General features: G+C 39.2%; 1 protein-coding gene across 1 annotated transcript in view; it reads left to right on the forward strand.

Moving 5' to 3' along the window:
• Positions 1 to 7,507: 7,507 nt before the first annotated feature.
• Positions 7,508 to 18,035, forward strand: part of LOC149453953 (uncharacterized) — a 63,747-nt gene continuing 53,219 nt past the window's right edge. Inside the window, exon 1 of the mRNA XM_089687990.1 lies at positions 7,508 to 7,655. Coding sequence (XP_089544116.1) covers positions 7,520 to 7,655 — 136 coding nt within the window. The 5' untranslated portion in view covers positions 7,508 to 7,519. The remainder of the gene's footprint in view (positions 7,656 to 18,035) is intronic.

The following is an 18,035-nucleotide window of genomic DNA, read 5'->3' on the forward strand; positions in this document are numbered from 1 at the left end:
TGTTAGTGTTAATAAATTATATTGTTTATATCATATCTGAAGCCTGCGTTTCCCTGCGTCAGTTCACATACCTCTGGTCATACCCTGGAGCCCTGACACAGTCCCTGGTGTAGAGATAGTAAGGTTTCCCACCAGAATGCTCTTTCTCCTTAACTGGCCCAGGGGTGTAGGATTACTCACTCAGTCCTTGTCTGTGAGCTGGCTGGGTTGGTAGCCGCCTTCAGGTCTTCTGCTGAGCTGGCTCCTTCCCTGGCTCCACAGATGGTCCTCCCTCTGGGGACTGATGAGGCGGAGCGATCCTCCTTTTCAGGACTTGGCCTGTAGGCAGGCCCTTACCACTGGGTCCCCCCCCAGGCTCCTGCATCTCAGCCTTCCTCACATCTTCCACCCATACTCTCCTGCTGCTGAGCAGGCTCAGTCATACTTATGGGGATTGGTCAGGATCCCTTAAGTATGCAGATCAGTCCCTCCTTACCCACGCCCACTGCTTCTAGAATCTTCTCCAAGTTTCTAGAGCAGGGGGAGGTATCAAGGAACTAATCTACAGAGCCTCTCAGCCCTGACCTAAAATTGACCCTGCTGACTATTGCCCAGGCTGCTACTCAGCCTTTCTAGCTAAAAAATGATCATCCCTAATGACTACTCTTGATCCATGTCTGCCAACTATGTTTATGTTGTGATATTTTCACACGGGCCTCTGATGGAGACCACAGTCAGACACTCTAAACACATGTTATTCAGGCATGGTACACTGGGTTACCATCAAGAAACCCGCCTTGATGTCATGCAGTCATTGTTGGAGGGCATGTGGAGAAGAATGGGTTTCAAAGAAGTGTGTAATTTATGTTGAGTTTCTGAGTTTTCAGTTTAGAAGAACACTACTTGTTGGGTAGGTGCAGCAGGCAGAAGGCACACAAAGTTCCAATTTGCAGAACTAATAAATACAGCATAAACAGGCGCAGTTCACCTGACCGGGACACTCACAACAGTTCAGTACTAACATATGTGGCCAAAGAAGTAACAGAGAAACCCAGTGTGACAGATTGCCTGACACCCCGACTGAGTATCTCCACTAAACAACAGCTTCCTCCACTCTGGAACCAGAATATAGCAAATTTATCCCAAGTATCAGACAGAACCAATGTAGGAGTGAAACAGGACTGACTTTTATTAACAAACAGCACAGCATTTATACGCAAAAACCTTCTCCCTAGATAGGTATGGCTCACATTACAAATCCCAGGGGAAAATTACATTAAGTAAACCAATAAACAATCAAACACAAGAAAACAATGGATTCATTTCTAGCACCTAGCAGTCTAGACCAGGGACGGACTAACCATTAGAGCACTCGGGCACTGCCTGAGGGCCCAGTGTCAGTAGTGGGCCCCATGAAATGCCCCTGGTACCTTTTATAGGCTTTTTTTGGGTGTGCTTTGAGTGTGGTCAAGGACACAGGGGCCCCATGATCCCCTATTGCCCAGGGGCCCCATGAGTTGTCAGTCCTCCCCTTGTCTGGACTCTGGAAGTGATTAAACAAACTGGGAGCTTATCACCTAAACTTAATTACAGCAAGTAATAGTTGATGCCAGGGATCCTGTAACAGAAAATAAAGTTTCTTAACCCCACATGCTGGAATTCACTCCCTGCACGTTCCACTATGCCCACTATGCCAAGGGGTCCCAGTAACAGTCCTTCCAGCCCTAATTGCATGGAAAGGGTAGATGGTATAATTCATTGCCAGCCAGGTACCCAGGGAAGTGATATATAACCCTCTTGGGGAAAAGGCTCCTTGTAACCCCAAGAGGGGATCTTCTTAGTCCTGTCGGTGGGAAGTCCCCTCCAAGGGTCCAAGTCAAGGTGGATTCCATGACACCCAGTTTCACTCCACTTTATCTCCCCACTGCCTTGCTGCTGCAGTCCAGCACCATCTACAGTGGAGAAAACCTCCCTACATACTTTTTAAGATGCCATAGATCAGTCTACCATGGAATCTAATGGGCATCTAACCTTACCTTACACAGGACCTTCATACCCAATAAACAAACATGTCCTGTTTTTCTATTTTTAGCACCTTTTTCTTTATAAGATTGTTTTATAAGTTCTTATATGTCAGCATGAATATATGTTGATTTTATGAGTTTTTTTCCATTTCCATTTCCAAGGGCATGTAAGACTGAAGCTGGGTCAGTAACATAGGTAAGTCAAAAGTTCAAGATCAGAAATCACTTGGTGGATTTGCACGTGTATTATTTGTTAATGGTGAATGAATCTGATGGCTGATATGATGTTGCTGACCCCTTCATACACAATAAACAAACAAGTCCCCTCTGCCTACAATTAATACCCGTGTTACCTGTGTCAAAATATTTTATAAAAACATCAAAATTCATAATGCATTTATTTTAATCTATTCACATACTGTATGCCCTGAAACGAAGTTTAGCAATTATTGACAGTTAAACACATTCTTATTTATAACACATTTTTATGCATTTTTCTTGTTCATCGGTGTACATTTATGTTGATTTCATGAGTTTTCAGGTTCCATTTACAAGAACATTACTTTTTAAGATGCTATAGATTTGTCTCCACTGGAATATTATGGGCATCCAACAATACACAGGACCGTCACACACAATAAATACATACATGTTCTCTCTTTCTATTTTTGGCACATTTTTCTTTATTACATTGTTTTATAAGTTCTTCTTATACGTCAGCATGAATATATGTTGATTTTATGAGTTTTTTTCCATTTCCATTTCCATGGGCACATAAGACTGAAGCTGGGTCAGTAACATAGGTAAGGCAAAAGTTCAAGATCAGAAATCCCTGGGGGACGTGCATGTGTATTATTTGTGTTGATGGTGCATGAATCTGATGGCTGATATGATGTTCCTGACCCCTTCATACACAATAAGCAAACAAGTCCCCTCTGCCTATAGTTAATACCCGTGTTACCTGTGTCAAAATATTTTATAAAACATCAAAATTCATAATGCATTTATTTTAGCACAGTGGCTAAATGGGCAGCACAGTGGCTAAATGGTTAGCACTTCCGCCTGGCAGTCTTAGGGTCGTTGGTTCGAATCCCAACCACGCCACCACCTGTCTGGAGTTTGCATGTTCTCCCTGTGCCTGTATGGGTTTCCTCCGGGTACTCCGGTTTCCTCCCACACTCCAAAAGACATCCTGGTAGGTGAATTGGCTCCTGTCTAAATTGGCCCTAGTATGTGTATGTATGAATGTGAGTTAGGGACCTTAGATTGTACACCCCTTGAGGGTTAGGGACCTTAGATTGTACACCCCTTGAGGGTTAGGGACTGATGTGAATGTACAATATATATGTAAAAGCGTTGTGTAAATTTACGGTGCTATATAACTACCTGTAATAAATAAATACATTTTAATCTATTCACATACTGTATGCCCTGAAACTATTTTTAGCAATTGACAAAGTAGTTTGTTGACACTTTCTTATTTATAACACATTTTTATGCATTTTTCTTCCTTTTTGTTCATCGGTGTACATTTATGTCGATTTCATGAGTTTTCAGGTTCCATTTACAAGAACATTACTTTTTAAGATGCTAAAGATTTGTCTCCACTGGAATATTATGGGCATCCAACAATACACAAGACCGTCATACACAATAAATACATACATGTTCTCTCTTTTCTATTTTTGGCACATTTTTCTTTATAACATTGTTTTATATGTTCTTTTTATACGTCAGTGTGAAAATATGTTGATTTTATGAGTTTTTTTCCATTTCCATTTCCAAGGGCACATAAGACTGAAGCTGGGTCAGTAACATAAGTAAGGTAAAAGTTCAAGATCAGAAATCCCTGATGGACGTGCATGTGTATATGTATTAATGGGTGTGTGCATGAACCTGATGGCAGAAATGAGGCTCTTGAAACCTTCGTATATAATAAAAAAATGTCCCCTCTGTCTACCATTCATACCTGTGTCACCTCAATTGCTCAAATGGGCATGTACGACTGAAGCTGGGTCAGTAACATAGATAAGGCAAAAGTTCAAGATCAGAAATCACTTGGTGGATTTGCATGTGTATTATTTGTGTTAATGTTGAATGAATGTTCAAATAAGTTGGTGCAGCGCTAGACAGTAATACATATTGATAAACATATTGCCATGCAATTACAAATGAATGTGGATAGGTGATATCACCTTAAGGTGATTAATCGTGATATATAGTTCAAAATAATAATCGTGTGGATCAATCAGAGATCACAATTCCAAAGTGTGTGGACGTCCTGATCCGGGAGTGACAACAAGTGCAAGCCACACGAATGGGTAAAAAACGCACTCACCAGATGTGCGTTTAAAATGCACAATATAAAATCCTGCGTCATCAGGTTATAGAAAGGTCATCAGATCTCGGGTCAGGTTACCATAGGAATCACTATCCCAGCTCCACAGAAAAGGTCACCAGAAACCGCTACCAGGTATCACCTTCAGGGTCATCTATCCTCCAAAAGGGCACTGCGAATGATGACACTCACACAGAGTGCCCAATGAGAGACCACATAGTGTGATATTGCTTAAGGTACCTTTTATTCAAGGATAATAGGTGCAATGGTAAAAAACAAACTTTCAAAAAGTTCCAAAAAGTTACTGACCATGTATTCAGCAACAGCAACTGGACATCTAACCACAGCATACCCTGAATACATGGTCAGTAACTTTTTGGAACTTTTTGAAAGTTTGTTTTTTACCATTGCACCTATTATCCTTGAATAAAAGGTACCTTAAGCAATATCACACTATGTGGTCTCTCATTGGGCACTCTGTGTGAGTGTCATCATTCGCAGTGCCCTTTTGGAGGATAGATGACCCTGAAGGTGATACCTGGTAGCGGTTTCTGGTGACCTTTTCTGTGGAGCTGGGATAGTGATTCCTATGGTAACCTGACCCGAGATCTGATGACCTTTCTATAACCTGATGACGCAGGATTTTATATTGTGCATTTTAAACGCACATCTGGTGAGTGCGTTTTTTACCCATTCGTGTGGCTTGCACTTGTTGTCACTCCCGGATCAGGACGTCCACACACTTTGGAATTGTGATCTCTGATTGATCCACACGATTATTATTTTGAACTATATATCACGATTAATCACCTTAAGGTGATATCACCTATTCACATTCATTTGTAATTGCATGGCAATATGTTTATCAATATGTATTACTGTCTAGCGCTGCACCAACTTATTTGAACATACACTATTGGAGGTTTTCTTTTGGTCGCCTTTCGGTGTATCAGCTGCTTATTTATTTGAATACATATACATATATGTGTGTATGTATGTGTGTATATATGTATTTACATATATATATATATATACACCTTTTGTTGTTCTTTTGGTAGCGCTCACTAAAATCTCTTTTATTGCATAATGTTGAATGAATCTGATGGCTGATATGATGTTTTGTAATGTAAAGTGCTGAGCGAACTGTTGGCGCTTTATAAGTCCTGTATAATAATAATAATAATAAAAATGTTGCTGACCCCTTCATACACAATAAACAAACAAGTCCCCTCTGCCTACAATTAATACCCGTGTTACCTGTGTCAAAATATTTTATAAAAACATCAAAATTCATAATGCGGATAAAATTCAAAACACTAACAATAACATGTAAAGCCATTTATAATTCTGCCCCAAATTACATCACCGATCTTGTCTCTAAATATCACCCAAACCGTCCTCTCCGCTCCTTGCAAGACCTCCTACTCTCTAGCTCCCTTGTCTCCTCCTCCCATGCTCGTCTCCAGGACTTCTCTAGAGCTTCCCCCATCCTCTGGAACTCTCTACCCTAATTTATCAGACTATCACCTACTCTGCTCACTTTTAGGCGATCTCTGAAAACCTGTCTCTTCAGGGAAGCCTATCCTGCCCTCAGCTAATACTGGAATCTTCTACTCTTCCAACCAGTCCATCCCCAACAGTTATCACCACAGTTGTACCACTAGTCCCTCCCTCCTAGATTGTAAGCTCCAAGGAGCAGGGCCCTCCTAACCCTCTTGCATTGCACTGTATTGTTGCTGTATTGTCTCCCGTTATATTGTAAAGCGCTGAGCAAACTGTTGGCGCTATATAAATCCTGTATAATAATAATAATAAAAATCCTGTATAATAATACTAATAATAATAATAAAAATGTTGCTGACCCCTTCATACACAATAAACAAACAAGTCCCCTCTGCCTACAATTAATACCCGTGTTACCTTTGTCAAAATATTTTATAAAAACATCAAAATTCATAATACGGATAAAATTCAAAACACTAACAATAACATATAAAGCCATTTATAACTCTGCCCCAAATTACATCACTGATCTTGTCTCTAAATATCACGCAAACCGTACTCTCCGCTCCTCGCAAGACCTCCTACTCTCTAGCTCCCTTGTCTCCTCCTCCCATGCTCATCTCCAGGACTTCTCCAGAGCTTCCCCCATCCTCTGGAACTCTCTACCCTAATTTATCAGACTATCACCTACTCTGCTCACTTTTAGGTGATCTCTAAAAACCTGTCTCTTCAGGGAAGCCTATCCTGCCCTCAGCTAATACTGGAATCTTCTACTCTTCCAACCAGTCCATCCCCCACAGTTATTACCTTTTGTACCACTAGTCCCTCCCTCCTAGATTGTAAGCTCCCAGGATCAGGGCCCTCCTATCCCTCTTGCATTGCACTGTATTATTGCTGTATTGTCTCCCATTATATTGTAAAGTGCTGAACAAACTGTTGGCGCTATATAAATCCTGTATAATAATAATAATAATAATAATAATAATAATGTATTTATTTTAATCTATTCACATACTGTATGCCCTGAAACTATTTTTAGCAATTGACAAAGTAGTTTGTTGACAGTTAAACACATTCTTATTTATAACACATTTTTATGCATTTTTCTTTTTTTTCTTTCATCGGTGTGAATTGATGTTGATTTCACGAGTTTTCAGGTTCCATTTACAAGAACATTACTTTTTAAGATGCTATAGATTTGTCTCCACTGGAATATTATGGGCATCTAACAATACACAAGACCGTCATACACAATAAACATACATGTTCTCTCTTTCTATTTTTAGCACATTTTTCTTTATAACATTGTTTTTATAAGTTCTGCTTGTATGTCAATGAATATATGTTGAGTTTATGAGTTTTTACAATTTCTATTTCCAAGGGCAAGTAAGAGTGAAGCTGGGTCAGTAACATAGGTATGGCAAAAGTTCAAGATCAGAAATCCTTGGTGGACGTGCATGTGTATATGTATTAATGGGTGTGTGCATGAACCTGATGGTAGAAACGAGGCTCTTGAAACCTTCGTATATAATAAAAAAATGTCCCCTCTGTCTACCATTCATACCTGTGTCACTGTTAGGGCTGTTACCTGTGTCACCTTAATTGCCCCTGCTGTCAGCGTCACACCTTCTATAAATATATGTCACTCAGGAGTTATCTCCTTAGCATTTTATGAATGATAAAGAACAAGAGAGGACTTGACACGGATATAATTAATAGGAAAGAGGAAAAAAACAATCAAAAGTCTCCAAATATGGAAGCTCGGTGGGATAAAGTCCTTGTGCTGTTTGGCCTTTTCTGCTTCTTACCTTGTAAGTAATCACTTTTTTTCCAAATGAACGATTTTTAAAATCTATTTTTAATTGTATTTTTCAATTTAAAATGTAATGAAATTATTTCTAAAGCAACACATGAAATGTACATGAATATGTCAAAAACATAATACCAGCACAGCACCTAAGCATTTTTTTAAATTAGGTTCCGCTTATATATATAATATATTAACTTTTGTCTTAAGATTCTGATGTTAAAGGCTATCCTTTCTTTTCTTTTTCTTTTCTTTTTCTTTTCTTTTTCTTTTCTTTTTCTTTTCTTTTTCCTTTTCTTTTTCCTTTTCTTTTTCTTTTCTTTTTCCTTTCCTTTCTCCTCTTTCCTTTCTTTTTCTTTTTCTTTTCTTTTTCCTTTTCTTTCTTGATTCCATGAAGGCTGTCACTTAGTATAGAATATGTAAATGGTGCAGCGCTGATACTACATACAGCTAGCACCAAATAAACTCAGAAAATACATGCAATAAAGTAATCACAACATCAAAGGTGAATAAAACACCCTCATTAAATGATAATATAACATATATCAATTACTGGTGCCAAGGTGACCCGCACTTAATCTGTGACTAAGGAGTGATGAATCAATCCACTTTGTGCACATAGGTGAAAAAATCTTCATACACGTGAATGTGTCATACGTGTCAAAAAATCCCAAAATGGTCTGAGTGCCCCCTCACCTCCTTGCAATGACCACAAGGGCCAACCAGCGTTATAATAGTATTCAGACGATCTCCTGCAGATCCCTTTGCCAATAAGACTGAAATGACCGGAGCTTTAGCCAGACCTCTTCCTGCACTCCACCGCTCTGGCAACACCTCTAGGATCCACTCAGAGACACAAACGAAACAGACTCCATAGTGTAATATTGTCGTATTTATTAAATAAAATTAAAATCTATTTTAATTGTATTTTTCAATTTAAAATGTAATGAAATTATTTCTAAAGCAACACATGAAATGTACATGAATATGTCAAAAACATAATACCAGCACAGCACCTAAGCATTTTTTTAAATTAGGTTCCGCTTATATATATAATATATTAACTTTTGTCTTAAGATTCTGATTCTGATGTTAAAGGCTATCCTTTCTTTTCTTTTTATTTTCTTTTTCTTTTCTTTTTCCTTTTCTTTTTCTTTTATTTTTCCTTTCCTTTCTCCTCTTTCCTTTCTTTTTCTTTTTCTTTTCTTTTTCCTTTTCTTTCTTGATTCCATGAAGGCTGTCACTTAGTATAATGTCTTCAATTTCCCAACTGAAGAGGTTGATTTACTAAAGGAGTAGAGACAGTTTGACAACTAGGGGACCCTGTAGTGGGTCTCTGTCTCATGGACAATAGTTAGGTAAACATCCTCCTTCAGCAATAGTAAACATTTTTTTTAGCCAGTGCATTGTACAGACATAGCAGCCAAAAAAAGTGCAGACACTTCACAAAGAGCACTTTACTCCAGAGGAAGAGTAACAAGGTAAGTAAGGCTGTGTAAGGCACTTTATTGGTCTCTTTATGGTGAAAGCTGTACCATGTTGGCTTGAAATACACAGAAAACAGTAAATGGTCTGAATTTAGTGGCAGTCGATTTGGTGCAAGGAAAGCAGTTAACTGTTTGATTTTACTGGCAGTCAATTACAGCAGAACAAAGAATTAGAGCAACCAATAGGAGCAATCCTAGATAGGATATTATACTAAGAGAGATTATCCAGATTTATATTCTTTATGTAATTTAGAGAATTGAGAGCATCTGATATCTAGATCTACTGTAAATAGGAGCGGCATACTGTACGACTGGGTTTCAGAACTAGGAAAGCAGTGATGCAGAATTCCCATCAACAGTTTGCACATAGTTGGTTGTAACAAGGGATAAAACATGAACAATATAATAAAAAATGATTTTAATAAAAGTTAGGTTTTAATATCTAGTGTGTAAGATGCTGGGTGCAAATATTGTAAATAATTTTGCATTTAAATACTTCTAAATAACTGTAAACTTAAATAATTTTATAAATTTTAAATTTTTCCTTTCAGAACTAAAATATTGAGGTCTTCCATATTGTGGCCTGGTTGTGAGAACCCCTCTGTGTTCTCACAACCAGCTTGACCCCCTCTGTGTGAGTGTAGTATCCCCCCCCCCCCTCGCTTTTGATGTATCTTATCTGTAGCCTTTTTTTTTTTTTTTTCTCAATCCCTTTTAACATTCTGCTTAAACTTTGTGATTTGTAATAGTACTGCTTAGACCTTGAAGAAGGGGACATACCCCGAAAGCTTGTCCTCAAAATTGTATGTTAGTGCAAATAAAAAAAGTATCACGGACAGTACTCAATTGTTTCTGTCGCAAATGCACTAATACGGCTACAATCACCTCAAGCAAAATTTGTAAACAAATCGTGTAATATGTGATAAAGAATTTAAAAAAATTGTGCAAAATAAACTTCAGATATCATAAATCTGTTTAATAAAATGACATAAAAACAGTAATAAAAAAAGCTTTTCCACTCACATATGAAAAAACGCTTGAACAAATAGATCAAGTGGTTTTGTCTCATACTGATGCAGAATTCCCATAAACAGTTTGCACATAGTTGGTTGTAACAAGTGACAAAACATGGACAATATAATAAAAAAGTATTTTAATAAGATCTTAATAAAAGTTAGGTTTTAATATCTAGTGTGTAAGATGCTGGGTGCAAATTTTGCAAATAATTTTACATTTAAATAATTCTAAATATTTGTAAACTTAAGTAATAATCTAGTGTGTAAGATGCTGGGTGCAAATATTGTAAATCATTTTACATTTAAATAATTCTAAATAATTGTAAACTTCAATAATACTTTAATGTGTAAGATGCTGGGTGCAAATATTGTAAATAATTTTACATTTAAATAATTCTAAATAATTGTAAACCTAAATAATACTCTAATGTGTAAGATGCTGGGTGCAAATATTGTAAATAATTTTCCATTTAAATAATTCTAAATAATTGTAAACTTAAATAATTTTATAAATTTTAAATTTTGTAAACAAATCTTGTAATATGTGACAAGAATTTAAAAAAATTGTGCAAAATAAACTTCAGATATCATAAATCTGTTTAATAAAATGACATAAAAACAGTAAGAAAAGAAGCTTTTCCACTCACATATGAAAAAATGCTTGAACAAATAGATCCAGTGATTTTGGCTCATACTGATGCAGAATTCCCATCAACAGTTTGCACATAGTTGTTTGTAACAAGTGACAAAACATGGACAATATAATAAAAAATGATTTTAATAAGATCTTAATAAAAATTAGGTTTTAATATCTAGTGTGTAAGATGCTGGGTGCAAATATTGTAAATCATTTTACATTTAAATAATTCTAAATAGTTGTAAACTTAAATAATACTTTAATGTGTAAGATGCTGGGTGCAAATATTGTAAATAATTTTACATTTAAATAATTCTAAATAATTGTAAACTTAAATAATTTTACAAATTTTAAATTTTTGTAAAAAAAATCTTGTAAATATGACAAAGAATTTCAAATATTGTGCAAAATAAGCTTCATATATCATGAATCTGTTTAATAAAATGACATAAAGACAATAGTAAAAAAAGATTTTCCACTCACATATGAAAAAAACACTTAAACAAATAGATTCAGTGGTTTTGGCTCATACTGATGTGTTTGATCAGATTCAGTTAGGCTGAGTCATAAAGATTTGTTCAAACTGCTTTTTTACACATGGGCGTAAATTTATATATTTTTAATGTCAGTTTACTAAATGGATTTACCGTATCTAAAGTTTATTTTTCATAATTTATCTGGAATTGCTGTATGAGATCTTTGTGAGAAGATGAGAAGTGGTGAAACATTGATACCTTGGTAAATTATAGAGAAGGAAATGTCGAGAACCAAATAGATTATCGACTGAACTTTCTCACCTTTCTGTGATGGGAAGGTAATACAAATAATTGATGTGTTTCCAGTTTGTTACACAACAGCACTGATCTGGGAGAAAGTTGAGTGTGTGGAGTGAAGATCATGATTATATGTACATAGGAGACTTTCACTAAAGATAATGTTTCTGTTTTATGCACTTTATATTAAATATACTGTATGTAGTACTGTGAAAAAAAGTCTTAGGCAGGTGTAAAAAATGCTGTAAATGAATGCTTTCAGAAATAGAAGTGTTAATAGTTTATATTGATCAATTAACAAATGGAAAGTAAATGAACAGAAGAGAAATCCAATTCAAATCCATATTCGGTGTGACCACCCTTGGCCTTCAATTCAGCACCAATTCTTCTAGATCAGGGGTGGGCAAACGTTTTGACTTTAGGGCCGCAATGGGTTCATATACTGGACCCGGGGGCTGGACCAAGAGTAGATGAATGATGTGTATGTGTCATCCATAGTAAGTATAGTAATATTCCCCCATAGTAAGCATAGTAATTAATCCCCCATATAGTAATTCATCCCCCATAGTAATTCATCCCCCATATAGTAATTCATCCCCCATATAGTAATTCATCCCCCATAGTAATTCATCCCCCATAGTAACTCATCCCCCATAGTAATTCATCCCCCATATAGTAATTCATCCCCCATAGTAATTCATCCCCCATAGTAATTCATCCCCCATATAGTAATTCATCCCCCATAGTAATTCATCCCCCATAGTAATTCAACCCCCATAGTAATTCATCCCCCATATAGTAATTCATCCCCCATATAGTAATTCATCCCTCATAGTAATTCATCCCCCATATAGTAATTCATCCCCCCTATAGTAATTCATCCCCCCCATAGTAATTCATCCCCCATATAATAATTCATCCCCCATAGTAATTCATCCCCCATAGTAATTCATCCCCCATATAGTAATTCATCCCCCATAGTAATTTATCCCCCATATAGTAATTCATCCCCCATAGTAATTCATCCCCCATAGTAATTCATCCCCCATATAGTAATTCATCCCCCTATAGTAATTCATTCCCCATATTGTGTCAATTCACTTACCTTTGCTCCGCGCGTTCCTCTCACCGTGTTCCCGCGCCGTTCCGGTCTTCAGGGCGGACTGTGAGAGGAGCCTAGCTCCCCTGCTGCCCCGCCTCACGCTGCCCCACTCCTCACGCTGCCCCGCCTACACACATCCTGACAGGCAATGTTTGCCACGCTCCGCGGGCCGGATTAAAAGGTCCTCCGGGCCGTATACGGCCCGCGGGCCGTAGTTTGCCCATTGCTGTTCTAGATAGACTTGCACACAGTTTTTGAAGGAGCTCTGCAAGTAGGTTGTTCCAAACATCATGGAGAACTAAGCACAGATCTTCTGTGGATGTAGGCTGCCTCATATCCTTCCGTCACTTCATGTCATCCCAGACAGACTCCATGATGTTGAGATCAGGGCTCTATAGGGGCAAAACCATCACTTCCAGTACTCCTTGTTCTTCTGTACACTGAAGATAGTTCTTAATGACATTTGCTGTGTGTTTGGGGTTGTTGTCCTGCTGCAGAAGGAATTTGGGGCCAATCACACACCTCCCTGATGGTATGGCTCAATGGATAAGTATCTGCCTGTATTTCTCAGCAGTGAGAACACCAAATCTCCAACTCCATTTGCAGGAATGCAGCCCCAAACTTGCAAGGAACCTCCACCATGCTTCAATGTTGCTTGTAGACACTCATTGTACCGTTCTCCAACCCTTTACAGACAAATTGCCTCCTGATACAGTCAAATATTTCACATTTTCATTCATCAGTCCAGACAGGGGTGGACTGACCATTTGGAAACTCGGGCTCTGCCCAAGGACCCGGGGTCAGTAGGGTGTCCCATGAGATGCCCCTGGTACCTTTTTCATAGGCATTTTTGAGTTTGGGCAAGGACACAGGGGCCCCATGATCTCCTATTGCCCGCGGGCCCCATGAGTTGTCAGTCCGCCCCTGAGTTCAGAGCACCTGCTGCTATTTTTCTGCACCCCAGGTCCTGTGTTTTTGTACATAGTGTGTGTTTGCAATGTGTTTTTTTCTATTTTTATAATAAATTTAATCCATAATGTATATTGGAGGATGTAATGGTATAATCACTTCAGATTTTTTATATAATGTATTGTTACTGAGCTGCTGTTTGAACATTATAAACTGTAGCTGTTGAATTTGTTTGCAAGGCTATGTTCACACTAGCTGCATGCAAAAATGGTCCATTTTAGAGTGTAGCTGGCATCCGCTATGTAGCCGCGGTGGTGAGTGATGGATGCCATGCATTTTACAAAGCAATTCACTCTTTACTTTTTTTTTAACTTTATTGAAATGTCACCAAAGGAAAAAAAGCAGCATGTCCGCATTTCTCCACAATGCATGACATTGCCCCATCCCTCCCCACTGCATTGTGAGAGAGATGTGTTAATTTGGACCTGACTGCCGTAGATCACTCCATTGCCCCAGAGACGACATCCCATAAGACGAAACGCGTGGGGAAGAGATACATCATTGTGGTGAGCAAGGTTTATCTGTTATTCTGCTTTATATTCCACAATTGTGAGTAGTTGCCAAGTTTTAATAAAACCTTTTTTATAATTACTGCACCATGAGAGATCTTTTTCTTCTTATGTTACTTACTAATTTAATCACTGGCTGGCTTGGTCTGTGGCAGATCGATGTCACTGACAATGTGAGCAGTCTGTATTGACGGTGGTAGTGAGAGTACATTTACCACCCATTCACCCCTTGAGCCGGAGGATTGTTGTCCATCAGAGATCATCTTCCATCCAGCCATTTTGGGAATCACTTAGGCTTTTTTTTCTGGTTTATGTATACACTTTTTTCTTCATTGTGGACTCAGTCTTCATCCCTTTATATTACATTTCTGGAATTCAATTGTATGCAGACTTTATGAATTTAATATATTTATAATATTCTATTGGTATTTATTTGTGTGTATATATATATATATATATATATATATATACTGGTCAAAAAAATTAAAGGAACTCTATGAAAACACATCAGATCTCAATGTGGAAAAATATCGTGTTGGATATCTATACTGATATGGACTGGGTAATGTGTTAGGAACGTAAGGATGCCCCATTGTTTGATTGAAATGAAAATGATCAACCTACAGAGGACTGAATTCAAAGACACCCCAAAAATCAAAGTAAAAAAAATATGCAGCATGCTCGTCTATTTTGCTGAAATTTCATTGCAGCAACTCAGAATGGTCCTCAGTAGATTGTATGGCCCCCACGTGCTTGTATTCATGACTAACAACATTGGGGGGAGGCTCCTAATGAGACGATGGATGGTGTCCTGGGGTATTTCCTCCCAGATCTGGACCAGGGCATCACTGAGTCCCTGGACAGTCTGAGGTGCAACCTGGCGGTGGTGGATGGACTGAAACCTGATATCCCAGAGGTGTTCTATTGGATTTAGGTCAGGCGAGGGTGGGGGCCATTCAATGGTATCAGTTCCTTCATCCTTCAGGAACTGCCTGCATACTCTCGCCACATGAGGTCGGGCATTGTCATGCACAAAGAGGAACCCAGGACCCACTGCACCAGCGTAGGGTCTGACAATGGATGGAAGGATTTCATCCCTATACCTAATGACAGTCAGGGTGCCATTGTCTAGCTTGCAGAGTTCTGTGCGTCCCTCCATGGATATGCCTCCCCAGACCATCACTGACCCACCACTGCTCAAAAAAATTAAAGGAACACTTCACCCAGAAAATTGTTGCAATTACAAATATTTAGGCATTCTCATGTTTATTTCTTTTGTCTGTATTGGTATGACACAAAAAAGCCAAATCTGACACATTCCACGCAAAACCCCAAAAAAGGACTGGACAAAATTATTGTACCTTCTCAAAATTGTAAGAAATAATTGCATTCCAAGTTTGTGATGCTCCTGTAATTTTGTAATTAAACTCACCTGTATCAATTAACAGGGGCTGATAATATAGAAATCACATCAGCACATGGTGAAAAAGTGACTCAATCTTTCTGTTGTGCGTCTCTGTGTGCCACATAGAGTATAGAAATGAGAAACAGCAGCAAAGAATTGTCTGGGGATTTGAGAACAAAAATTATGGAAAAGCATGAACAATCTCAAGGTTAAAAGTCCATCTCTAGAGATCCTCTATGTGTCAGAGGTCATGGGTCTTACAGCAGGACAATGACCCAAAGAACATGTCAAAAAGCACCCAGAAATGGTTTCAGACAAAGCGCTGGAGAGTACTGAACTGGCCAGCAATGAGTCCAGATCTCAAACCCATAGAGCACCTGTGGAAAGATCTCAAAACAGCAGTTGGGAAAGGGAACCCTTCCAATCCCTGCAGCAGTTGGTGAAAGAAGAGAGGTCCAAAATTCCAGCAGAGAGGTGTGAGCAACTCACTGATGGTTACAGGAAGCCATCAATATCAATTGTTTTTCCCAAGGGGTGTGCTACCAAGTATTAAATTGAGGGTGCTAATAATTTTGTCCATTCCATTTTTGGAATTGTGTGTGGAATGTCTCAGATTAGGCTTTTTGTTTCTCCACCTTTTTGTGTCATACCAATACAAAAAAAAACAAACAAACATGACAATGCCTAAACATTTGCAATTGCAACAATTTTTTGGGCGAAATGGTGCATTAAATGACAGAAATGCAGGGGTGCCATCATTTTTGTATACTGCATATAAAGTAGAAGAGCCTGTCTAATTGGACACAAACCGATTGAAGAGTTGAGGTACATCTTCATAGTGTATAGCTTGGATAAATCTGAAGTCCATTATACCAAGATTGCAAGATTATATGGCCAAATTGTGGTATGTATAGTGAGCTTTTGTCCAGTTTTTGACTAGTTAGAGCTGGATTAGCTGGACTAGTTTTACTTTTATGATGTATGTTTCTTTGCTGTCAACAAGCTGCTTGCCTTATCCAACAATAAATATCAAAACTGGCTGATGTCTGGTTTAAACCAACTCTAGCTACCTGTACATAACAACTATTAAAAACTGTTTACTCCGTGAAATGGTGGAATTAAGTTTACCAGACAATAGATTCAATATACAAAGTTAAAACACCAGGGTAAGGATCTTTATTTTAGAAAAAGTGACAGTTATTTTAGCCAAATTGGATTTTAACATGTGAACTGAGCTTATTATTTTTCATTTTTGTCAGGATATGTGCAGGCTGCATTTAAGCTATCTTGGCTACCCATGATTAAAGATACCTTCTTTTTAGAGAAAACCTACAATGGGACCTTGAAGTTAAGGGCTAATAGGGTGCAATACAGGGGGCAGTAGTATGTAATGCAGAGTGCAGGGATCATGTCAAGGTCCTACCTTTTCCCTGTGGTTATGTTACTTCATGTGCTGGTGTCCATCTTGGATTCTGCTGTGCATGATGGGAGCCCTTTTATGCCTTCAGGTTTCTGTGGTCCATCCTCCAGAGGGGTGTGGCTGATGACATATAAGCCTGTGGCCCGCACATGCTCTTTGCACTTGTGTCTTGTGTCTTTGTGTTGCTGTTACTCTGTTCTGACTCTCGTGACTCTCCTGGTATCTGATTCGGCTTGTCTTGACTATTCTTTGTATTCTCCTTTGATCTGACCCTCTGTTGCTGAACCCGGCTCGTGACCTGTGATTCTCGTCTGCTGTCCTGTACTGTTCTGTCCTGTTGTTGTTGACCCCGGCTTGTCTGACTACTCTTTTGTCTCTTCCACCAGCTACACGCCATTGGCGGTGGCCATTACCGCAGCTGAGGTGTCTCGGGGGCCGCGACCTGGTTCCTGGCTGCGTCAAGTCCATCCCCACCATCAGGGGCCCTGGTGAAGGGCAGCCTGGGACTTAGACTCCGCGCCCTGAGGGACTTCGGTCTGTGGGTGGTGGTTGTCGTCAGCCAGTGCGTTACATTGTTAGGCCTGCCTGTCCGTTCCTCAGCTCCTGCCCTGACATTACACAAGTGCCATGAACCCTGACGGTGCAGGCACGCCTTCGCTCCCAATGCTAGTCGCCAGACTCGATCAACAGGATCACCTGTTGGATCAGTTCGCTCAGGCGTTGCAAACTCTGCTTGCACGCACCGCGCACCTTACTCCTGGTGTTATTAGGCCGGTGGTCGCTCCGGTGGTCGCTTCCGCTGCTGTTCCGCTTGCTGTGCCTACCGCCGCGGCTGATGCGGCACCCGCGGTGTCCAGAGGTATGACCGGTTCAGCCCCTCTTCCACAGCGCTTTGGGGGTGAGCCGAGTCAGTGTCGTGGGTTCCTCAACCAGGTGGGTATTTATTTTGAATTAATACCCCACGCCTTTCCGTCTGAGAGGTCAAAGGTGGGGTTCCTCATCTCACTACTCTCAGACAAGGCCTTGGCCTGGGCAAATCCCTTATGGGAGAGGAACGACCCGGTGA

The sequence above is a fragment of the Staurois parvus genome, unplaced genomic scaffold (assembly GCF_062004578.1).
Source record: "Staurois parvus isolate SC_StPar_1 unplaced genomic scaffold, SC_StPar_1.0 ptg000444l, whole genome shotgun sequence".
In the NCBI taxonomy this organism is placed as follows: domain Eukaryota; kingdom Metazoa; phylum Chordata; class Amphibia; order Anura; family Ranidae; genus Staurois; species Staurois parvus.